An 11,872-nucleotide genomic window follows, 5' to 3' on the forward strand; every position below is an offset into this window, starting at 1 on the left:
ACACCAGTAACTTGTTAAGAAATCTTTATACAAAATTGACCTAATAGCAAGTAACTAGCAGAGATTTCCCATTCAAGTTTAACAAAATACAGACACGCTACAATATGAGATAATTTAATAAGTTTTTAAACTGACTAATTTTAACGCAACCCATCAAGAGCTTTGGCCAACTATTTGGACCATCTAGGAGAGTAACCATGGCCTAGTCATCTAGAGTGCCTGACCTGCAAACAGTCTATGGTTCAACTCCTAAAAAAGCCCACTTGGGGAATGTCCAGGAATGGCACCCAACCTCAAATTTCTCTCTACAACTGTTATCAAGGTTCCCTTGCTACTAGACTCAGACATTTTCAGCCAAGATGAGAGAGCCATAATTTGTACAACAGTACTCTTAAAAAACTTGCACAGCCTCTGCTTGCAGCAGGCTAAGCAAACATAATATTCGATCTTTGAGAGATGGCTCAGACAGACTATTTACTGTAAGATCAAATAAAAGTAAACAAAAAACAACTGAGAGAAACTCTTGCTGATGCGTTTGACACGGAGCAATAAAAAGCATCAACATGTTAAAGGGAAAGTAAACACAATTTACTGATGGAGGCCAACTTTTACCCTATTTGTTTTGTGTAATTTACTACATTTAGCAAAACATAAATTATTTCTTACAACAGATACTCAGAATCATATTTTAAAAACAAAAAATGCTCGTGCACTCACATATAACGGAGTACGGAGACTTTTTTCAACTGCATATTTTGCAAAAATCGGATAAATACGCCATAGCAAAAATGTGTGTGAAACGGATTCGCCACTGGGAACGCTGAATCTTAATCCATCATTCAATCATGCGAAACATAGCGTTTGACTCGATTCGTTATTATCTAATGTGATGAAGACCGCACGTCTCCGCAATTGTGACACCCCGGAAACAAGTGAACATATAGAACACAATCTATGCTCGTCTTTGCTAAAACGTATCTCTAAAAAATTTCAACTATAATTTATTTCTATCATTCTTTTTTTACGTTCACAATACGAAGGCTAAAAGACTCACTGCTAAAACAACTACTTCTTGCTCATCTACGGGTGCCTTGGAAGAAAAGTGCTCCGGATGGTTCCGGAGTCTCCTAATAGGACAATACAGTACTGGTATAGAAACTATATAGATATTTTGTCTACGGGTACCTTGGAAGAAAAAACCGAAAAGTTATTCCTTCATGTGTTGTTTTCTACAAAATGTTGCCTGATCCAAATGGGAGTTATGCAGGCTTCAAATATGTAGAATCAGAAGATGATGATCAGAATGACGCAGATGAAGTGGAGCTTTTTATTATGGATGAAGGAAATTAATGTAAGTTCAGTTGTGAGTTGAGAAAAATATAGTTTTCAAAAATATTTTAACTGAATCTGACAGCATCTTTACTTAGCTGATGTTCATGTCTTGTACAGTGATTATAACAAATACAATCATAATGTGTGGTTTGATGAATAATTGTATTTCAATCATTTGACTTGCGCCATGACATAAAAACATCACATTTAACAGCTTACGTTACATAAATCTAAATCATGTTATGCAAAGAACAGCATATTTATAATTTGAATAGCCTGTTATATTAATTTTATCAAAACGATACCTCATATAAAATTTAGGATTGGGTAGAACTTTCATGTGAATCTTGACCTGTGCATTTCTATTGCTGTTCTACCATCTGGCTTTGTAAGATGTTTTGAAAGTGGAGCTGCTCTGTCCTGCAATTCATATATTTATTCACAACATAAATATTATTTACATGTAGAGCAATTAAAAGTATAACAAACTGGTTTCAATTTTTGTGTGTGTTACACCATCATCATACTAATTTCAGAATGTGGTAGTGTTAAGGTAATTTAAGACTGCATGGTGACTGTATGTTCATGCATTATTCTGCAGACTGTGTGACAGTGACTAATTTAACCAACATCTTGGCGCAAAAATGTGCTCTCTTTGAAATTCAAATGTCTTTCCAGCATATACACTTCTTGTGCGAAAGCCTTTAGCTTCTTTAGAGTAATATACCGTCATCTTCAGTTCCCCATCGCTATCTTTAATAAATGATTTATAATATTTAGAATTTAATGTCAGTTATCAGTTGTGTTAATACAATTTCTGCAGAAATTAATCTTTAATGTTGTTCAAGCTGTGAAAGTGGTATCCCTGCTGAAGAGTAGTATAATCCATATATAATTTTATTGTAGATACAGCTTACCAGTCAGAACTTCTCTTCCCACATTCATGTTGTGATCTATCACTGCTAGTTTGATTCTCATAAAGTATCTTGGAGGATCAAAGTCTATTCGCTTTGGTGTATAACTTAATATGAGGCTGTGGAGGTTTCTAAAACACCAGTGTGTTGACCATGGTTCAACAGACGCAATGTGTTTAGCAGTCTCGCTTGCCCTAACGCATCACAAAGGACTTTGTGCCCTGCACTTCCTGGAATTTCACCTTTCTTTCCATTTCTCTGTAAACATATCACATTATTTGTTGTTATTTTTCAATATATTATAAATCTGCAAGGTTTCGGTTTATTCAAACGTCAACCAGCTGCAGAATATTTACCATTTGTACAATCTCTGTTTAGTATTATGCAATAAATGACTACATCTTATATCACAAACCAAAGGCATTGTAAGTGATATATAAAATATTATATTACACATTTGCCTGTGCTTTGTTATTTCTGAATATATTATTAGATTCAACATACAGCTTTCATGCCAACATTGGGTGCAAATAATATATTTTTTCATCACTCACGGATGAATTGGTTCATGAGAGCAGTGGATGAACTTGTCGTGTCCTGGAAAGCTCCTATGAATATTAGCAACATGGTAGCCTATCTTATGCTAAGTACCATCTCAACAAATAGCTCAGCATCGCCTTCACATTGAACCGCAGAATACCACACATGGTTCTTTATTTCATCTATCCAAGAGAGCAACTCTTTTTGATCTTTGCGAACATTCGCTCCAGTCAGATTTTTGGCCAGATTCTTGGTCCAATGACATACATCCTATCAAAAAATTACAAATACATGTAAATACCACTAAAGTTAATACGTTTAAATTGCTTCTAAACCATTACCTACAGTGTCACCACCGCTACCACAAATACTATCACCATAACCACTATCTACCACCATTACCAACACACACTAACACTACACATAGTTAAATAGTTATACCTGATTGTAAGTATAGGCTAATCACTTCAAGCGATCTGTAAAACCTATATTAGTAATGGTAGCATGAATATAAAAATAGTAATGCAATCCAAATTTTATGATTGTATTAGTCATGTATTTTATGAACAATTAGGGCATTTCCGACAATCCAGATCGAACAGAAAATTTAAATTCCCTGACTAACTTTTACTCAGTTAGCCAAGATAATTCAAGTGAATCAGGTTAAAATCAAACGTGTGAAACCCAGCCTGAGTCTCATTGTCACCCAGTCATATTAAATCATTGCTTTGCACTCATGTACAGTACTAAATATTTCTAATTATTATATTTATTAATTTATATTATAAAATAACTATATTTGTGATTAATATTTATTTAAAATTCTACATAAATTACTTACGGTTGAGGTTTTCCTGTTTGATGATGCCCTCTCGCTGTATGGTACCACACCATTAGGGAATGGAACTTCTCCCTCTTTCACCCTTAATCTTGTAGTTGTCCTAAATTGCTCCGAATAAAGCTGGCTCTCATGGAAGTGCCTAATGCACACGACCGCACTAGCAAGTAGTCTGCGAAAAGTTAAGTCGGCACGCTTGGCCTTAAACAGCCATAGTTTTGCTAAATTTGGCGACTGAGAGACAGGAACTCTAGAAAGGGTTATGCTACGACTTGTAGTGTCAGATTCACAACTAGCAAAGAGACATCTACCCATCGTAATTAACTGACTGTGGTTAAAAGAAAATAAAATGAGTTGAATTACTAACGAATAAGTAATGAACTCGTTACTGGAAATGGCTTTATTAGGATTCAGCGGTGGTCCGACGTAAATGCACCAAAATATATTTTCAACTTTGAACTTGCTAAACTAGTAGAAATATCGGCTAAAATTTTGTTTTCTCATTCAATTAACATAGTATCATGCATTACCAATCATATAAAACAATGTTAAAATTATGTGTTTACTTTCACTTTAAGCTGAGCTCATACTATGTCTATTCTTTTAATAACGAAATACACCTTCAACAATTGGATGTTAAGTTAACTTATTCACTTTAGACTTGGCCAAGTTGTTTGCAAATGAATAAGAAAATGCAAGAAACATTAGTTTGCAATGGTGCAAAAAAACATTTTCCTACGACGAGATTAGATTTTTTTGTAGGTTTAGGTTTTTAATAAATCTAAGCTCAGGAACAACAAAGTGTACCAAAAATGCTATTAAAGAGAATACAGCAAAATAATATTTTGTGACAGAAGTGTAACCAGGATTTGGTTAAGGAGATAAATATAATTCTACTGGTAAGTGATGTTGAGGGAAATTCAAAGGTCTGCAATAAAACCAGTTTGTTCAACATGTCAAAGCTAGTGGTATATTACGTAAATTACAAATTCAATTCATTTCAATTTTGTAAAATGATTTTTTCATCATGAATTAGAAAATGAGGTAAAAAGTGACAAGTGAAATTATATAGTCATAACACTCATATCTCGTGACACTATTATTAAAATATGACGTGCACTATTAAAACGGAGCATACATCAATGGTCAGTTTTTCTTACTTTTATGCTGATACAAGCACAGATGCTAATCAAAATACCAAATATTATTCACGACATAGGCTACTTAAGTGATGACTATTAAGCTTTAGACTTAGTAAACAGTTGCTTATTGATGAATCGACTATGAATAAAATATCATACTTTTTATCTACTTGATTCTCTATTAATAATAAAAGCAACGTTCAAACACATGGTACCATTTTAAGCTGCCTATACATGTTATAGCCATCAGGCCTAATAGTTAAAGATGTGATTGCGTCAAATTTTAGTTGGTTTTAAACGAATGTATTTTTTTGTCTATCAGTTGATATGTCAAGATATTTGAACATTAAAATTGACAAAAATTGATCACGGTAAAAACGCTCAGGATAAAAAGACATGCCCAGACTTGCCCAAAATGATGTAACTAGGGATACAACCTTTTTCTATCTCTCGTATTTACATCGGCTAATGCGATAAAAGTCTAGTCCTATGCAGCTCCATCGGCATATATTTTATTTTGTATTTGCTCATTTTGGCTATAATAAAATTTTAAATCCCGCTACAGACACATTATTATAAAAGTCTCAAACGCCTCAAATAAAGGAAATTAAAAACTTGTCATATTAGCGTCTTCTACATGCTGTGTAAACATCTGAGTACCAACTCCCAATTCTACCGGTCTACGGTAAATAGGTCAAACAAACTAAGTAGAATAAGGTCCGTCGCTACCCACACCGGAAACTAGTTACTAAGTAAAATAAGCAAGCTGCGTCTTTGAAAAGACTATGTTCGAATATATGGTGAAACCAACTGCATCCCTAAAAAGTCATGTATATTGTATAGTCAACATTATCGAGTTATTATTGGTATCAATTTGTAGAAAAAAATTCACTGGTCACATTTGATTAGTTGATTCAAGTACTAAAAAAATGGCGTAATAAGTTGACCGAAATAGTGAATGCAAAGCGTCAATTTCTTTGAAATAAATCAATCCACCTAATCTGGCAAAGGGTTAATAAAGCCATTTTTGAACCTGGTAGGGGGTTTGTGGATTTACAGGTTTTCACTTAGCAGCGTGGACCATAAAATCTGTTGAGCTCTTATTATTTGGTCCGTTTGGACTTTTTTGACGCAATCAACATCTTTAACGCAAGATCATCTGAATACTCTGCTCAAACATGGGAATTTTTTCTGACAGTAAACACGATTTCAGAGCAAGTCACTCTTGCGCGACTCAGCTAGGGCAAATGCTGATGCAATGCAAATCACATATTGTCATTAACAGATAAAGAAAATTGCTTTTTTTATAGCACTGATGGTAATATGTTGCAACAAGATCTTAAAGAGCTTAGTGATCGGGCTGATAAATGGCAAATGAAATTTAATGTTTCTAAGTGTTTTTTCATTAAAGTGGGTGGTACAAATCCGGCAGATCCTCACTTCTATTTAACTGATCGTGCTCCTAAGGTTTTCACTCACCCTTATTTGGGAATTATTTTGCAAAAGGATATAAAATGGGACTCTCATATTGACACTAATGTTTTTAGAGCCATCAAACAGTTAAATATGCTCCGCAGTTTTAAAAGATTCGAATACGCAAACAAGAAAAATAGCATATTTCTCTATTGTTAGAGCTTGTATCAAATTTGCTTCTCAATCATGGGATTCCTATCAAAATGCATGTTACCAAACTAGAAAAAGTTCGAAATCAGGTCTTGCATTTTATATTTAGATTGAAGGGTCGCATTACCTTAATGAAAATGAGAGAAGACACAGGTTTTCAATTGCTATCAGAAAGGAAAAAACTCGCCAGATAGTAAATATATGTAAAATGTTGTGCTGAACAACTTTAATCATGATTTGTTACAGATATTAATAACAGTCATGTCACGATACAGCGAGAGCCACGAGAGCCATGCCCAGGCTAATGTGACGCATACTTCCTGCCAAACAGTGCGAATAATATCTGCAGCATTTTTCGACTATCACAGGTGACCAACAGGCTCGTCATGTTTATCAGAGGATGATATGCACCCCTTCGAGCTAAGGTTAAAAAATTAAACAAATTCTTACGGTAGGTTTTGAGATATCAGTGATCGAAATGAGAGCATTACAATGATGATGAAACAGACGCGTAAGAACAATAGACATGGTTTTATTGAATGCGTGAAGTATATTTGCGAAAATATTTCGACGAATGAGTTTGCGTGAAAGTGTAAACAGAAGCCATCTTGTACAACTACGTCCCATTTGAGCCGTTTTGGAAAGAGATTCTAATCTACGGCGGTCTCATGGTGGCGGCGATTAACTGTTCGTTTTTGAGCTTTTAAGAGCTTGTAATCACATCTCCACATATTTCGCACCTACAACAGAACAGAGTAAGACATGGTGAATCTTTTGATACCAAATAACTGTAATGTGAATTTCGTTGCAAGTCAACCTTTAAATTAATCACTTTGTGTATGATACTATTTTATAGGCAGATTAGGTTATTTACAGTAGGCTTCTCTATTTTAAACAGTCCTGGAGTGCAGTGAGTCAACCCCAACGATTGATTCAATTCAATTGTCTTCTACAACAAAATTAAACAAAAACAGAAATGACTACTAACAACATACCTGGTAGTTAACCACCCATGGTGGTAAAGGTAATGAAATCACATTGATTAAATTGTGACCTGCAGTGGCGTGGTCCTAGAACTATATGTAGATTGCACTCTTGCAAGATCACGCAATTCTTGAAATTAATTAGCCTCACTCGTGCTCCTCAACATCACAATAAAAAGAGAGGGCTAGTGCATAATATTATCGGGAAAATACAGTATGGTGCTTAGAATTTGAGTTATTTATCATAAAAATAATCTGTAAATGGAGAGCAAATGACACTGATTCCTTTGTTATATTTGGTTCTCTGGAGTTGTCCTACCTTCGTCTGCCACAAGCGTTCCTATCGTAGTTGATAAATATAAGCGGTAAGCGATAAAATAAGCGGTAAGAGCGCACAATACCAAATATGAAAATTGTGACGTCACAATTTCCGAGCATATACTATTGAAGATTTCTGCGGTAGAGCTCTGGGGAAATCCTATAAACACCAACCAATGTCTGTTTCACCATGTCAAACAATGGCTCATTTGAAAGCCAAGATACTGAAGAACCTGAATAAGCTGAAACAGTACTTATGTAATTGATGTGCTTTAAGGTCTGCGTTTAGACGAATCCTTAGACGAATCAGTCGCTAAAGTTTCCACATTTCTGAAAGAATGTAACTTGAAACACGAAACATCTAAAACAAACACAACAAGACTTGGTCAAAAAAAAGAAGGTAAATTCAGGCCTATCAGACTAACTTTGAGTAGTGAACCCCAAAAATGGGAGTTCCTGACGCGTATTAACAATCAGAAGGTAAAGGGGGTTTTTGCTCGGCTTGACCTTAACAAAAAAGAACAAGAGGCGGATTTTCTCCTGAGAAAGGAGCTAAAAGAGACAAAAGCGAACAATCCAGGCAAAATATTCAAAATTGTGAAAGGAAAAGTAACCAGAGTGGGGGACCTGGACCAGTAGGTTTTGCTGGGAGTAGTGTAAGATTGCTTTCTTTAAATGCCAGATCACTGCGAGGAAAGGTAGCTGAAATTGAATCTCTGGCTGTAGACTATGACATTATTTGTATCACCGAGACTCACTTAGATAACAATTTTTTCAACTCTCAGTTGTTTATGTCTCAAGATAAAGTAATGTATAGGAGGGATCGGAATTTATATGGTGGAGGAGTTCTTGTGGCCATTAAAGCTAGTATTCCTCACAGAGAGATTGCATGTGATTCTAGCGCGGAGGTGGTTTCGATATGTTTTAAACTCTGTGGCGACGAGTATTGCAACTTAACATGCTACTACAGGCCACCATCAAATAATGATCTTAACTCGTTTTTGTCATATATAGATACCATCAAATCTCTCCACCCCACAAATAAAACACTCATAACCGGAGATTTTAATTTACCTGGTATTAATTGGAACAAAGTGGAGTTGTCGACTTCTTGGAGGCCTTTTTATATTGATTTTATTAATTTACTGGCAGAGCACAATCTAGAACAACTCATTCATGAGCCTACACATATAGCTGGCAACACACTGGACTTACTATGTACAGACTTGGCATTTAAAATTGAAAATGTAAGCGTTATCCAACCAGGAATTAGCGATCACTTCATGATTGAAGCTAAGATCCTTGCCACTCAGACTGAGAAAAGTAAGTCACTTAGACCACCTGTTAAACTATTCCACAAAGTGGACTTTGCACAATTTAGTGATGACCTAGATCTTGTTTACACAGAGATTAAAGATCAGATTAACCAAGGGGCAGATATGAATACCTTATGGTCAACTTTCACAACTGGATTACACAATGCTGTTGACAGTCATGTTCCTACACGCAAGTGCACAATTAAGAATGACAATGAACCTTTATGGTTCAATAGTATGGCTAGGCGGGCATGCAATAAACAACGGAAATTATACTCCTTATATAAAAAAACAAAGGACCAAAGCACGATGGCAAAATATAAAAACCTGAGACGTTCTAACAAAAACATGTTCAAAGCCCTGAAAAAATCGTACATGACGAACAGATTGTACAAACCACTAAGCTGTGGGAACTCAAAACCTTTCTATAGATATGTAAAAGATTTGAAAGGTAACAGCAATCAAATAATGTCTATGGAAAAAGCAAACGGAGCACTAACACAGGACTCGGTAGATATTGCCAATACCCTTAATAATTTTTTCAATAGTGTTTTTACAAAGTCGTCTCCACTACCAAATCTGCCCTCTGTAGATAGTGCTGTTGATATTCAGATTGACAAGGAAGGAGTTATAAATCTTTTAAAATCTCTCAAGTCTGGAAAGGCACCAGGACCAGACAAAATAACCCAGGAGTACTTGTCAATTAATTTAGACAAAACTGCAGACATTTTGGTATGTATTTTTAACCAATCTATTCAAACCGGAGCTCTACCAGATGAGTGGAAATTGGCGCATGTGACCCCCATTTACAAACAGGGCGGCCGAAGCAGTCCCTCAAATTACAGACCGGTGTCTCTTACATGCATATGCTGCAAACTCCTTGAACACATTGTTCATCATCATCTGAGTAAGCAGCTTGATGAGATTTTACACGAAAACCAGCATGGTTTCCGTAAAGGGTTGTCATGCGTTACTCAGCTGGCTACGGTAACTCACGACATTCTGAAAAGTATTGAGAAAGGTGTCTCTGTTCATGCCATAGTTCTAGACTTCTCGAAGGCTTTCGACGTAGTAGACCACCAATTACTTTTAAGTAAAATGATTAAACTTAAGATCAATCCTATTATTATTCGGTGGGTTTCATCATTTCTTAGTGAGCGATATCAGAGAGTAATTCTGAATGGCGAAAACTCTGATTTGACTGTTGTCACATCTGGTGTCCCGCAGGGTAGTGTGTTGGGACCAGCATTGTTTATACTCTTTATCAACGACATTGTGGACTGTGTGTCCAACAGCACTATTCGATTGTTTGCTGACGACACTCTAATATACCATCCCATTACTGGCCCTGGCGAACAGGCTGAACTGCAGGATGATTTAAATAGTTTAACATCATGGGCAAAAATAAATAAGATGAGATTTAATGCAGGAAAGAGTAACTTTATATCCTTTGGAGACAAAACACTGAACGCGTACATATACAAACTTGACAAGAGTGTCTTAAACGCATGCACCACAATTAAATACTTGGGAGTCATTATTTCACAGGACATGAAATGGCATCACCACATTACTGCAGTGTATACAAAGGCACTACGCATTCTGGGTCTACTCAAGCACTCACTTTACAGTGCTCCTCAGAAAATTAAACTGCTTGCATATAAGACTATTTGTCGGCCCTTGCTTGAATATGCTGCGGAGGTATGGGACCCAGTAACTAAATCTCATTCTACTCAATTAGAGAATATCCAAAGTAAAGCTATTCGCTTTGTAAAAAACATCAAGGGTCGAGATATTTCAGTGACTGACAGCAAAATTGAAGCGGGGCTGACCTCACTTCAAAAAAGAAGGCAATTGCAAAGAATTTCTTTATTTTGTCGTGTTACAACAGATAACTATTTGCTTCCTTCTTTTGAGGACACTTTAAATTTTATGCAAAGCTCAACTCACAGTATGAGTACTCGCACTCAGGGTTACAATGCTATTGCTTGTGAGTCAAGCTTGTTTTTACAGAGTTTTTTAGTACGAACGGCAAGGGAAATTCGCACAGGAGAAATTCTTGATGATTTTTAAAAAAAAAAAAACTAATATTACTATAGATTTTTTTATGTAAATTTTTTATTGAATAAATGGGTTTAACAATATTTTGATAGGCACATGAAACTGTCGTTCTAATATGGTGCTATAACGTGCATACTTTTAGGGTGGATTTTTAACAATCAATTTTAGATATAAATCTTACAGTAAAAAAATTAACTTTTCATTTTAATGACTCTCAATTTTTACGATTCAGTGGTCAGAGGGTCCCACATTTTACTCGGCTCAAGAGGTCTTGGGACCTAATTTATCCAGATCCAGATCCAGATTTAGGCTATTAGTAGGCAACTGGCATAACTGGCAACAAAAATCTCCTTTTAAATATACAAATGACTTAAATGTACAAACCTGTTGAAAGAAAAAATATAGTAAAATGAATAGTGAGAGAGAGCCTGAATCTGGCTATAAACCTGAACATACGGTAAATGTATTAAGGGAACTGTTAAAGACAACTGGCAGTTCTTATTAAGCATGTTTTGGCGCAAAGAACATATTATAGTTTATTCCAACCTGAACAGGTGTCGGTGTGTCAAATTCCAACCTGGCAAGTGTAGAATGTATGCAAGAATGAATACTGTAGCCTAGGTCATTCCAACTTTGGTTTAGGGTACTGCTCACTTCACGCTTAGTGGAGGCCGCCATGTTAAGCGAGTTGATGAACTTGACTCGCCAAAAAAAAAATTCTTTAGGTTTGCGTTTAAAAATTTTTCAAGTTGTTTTAAAATAATTTTATACATTTTTCAAAAGTTTGTAAATTTTTAAAACACAA

General features: G+C 35.6%; 1 protein-coding gene across 1 annotated transcript in view; it reads right to left on the minus strand.

The window, feature by feature from the left end:
- Nucleotides 1-11,749, minus strand: part of LOC137387117 (ATP-dependent RNA helicase DDX55-like) — a 42,842-nt gene extending 31,093 nt beyond the window's left edge. The window contains exon 1 of the mRNA XM_068073423.1: nucleotides 11,614-11,749. Within this exon, the coding sequence (XP_067929524.1) occupies nucleotides 11,614-11,745 (132 nt within the window). The 5' untranslated portion in view covers nucleotides 11,746-11,749. The remainder of the gene's footprint in view (nucleotides 1-11,613) is intronic.
- Between the last annotated feature and the right edge of the window lie 123 nt (nucleotides 11,750-11,872).

This window comes from Watersipora subatra, chromosome 2 (assembly GCF_963576615.1).
Source record: "Watersipora subatra chromosome 2, tzWatSuba1.1, whole genome shotgun sequence".
NCBI lineage: Eukaryota > Metazoa > Bryozoa > Gymnolaemata > Cheilostomatida > Watersiporidae > Watersipora > Watersipora subatra.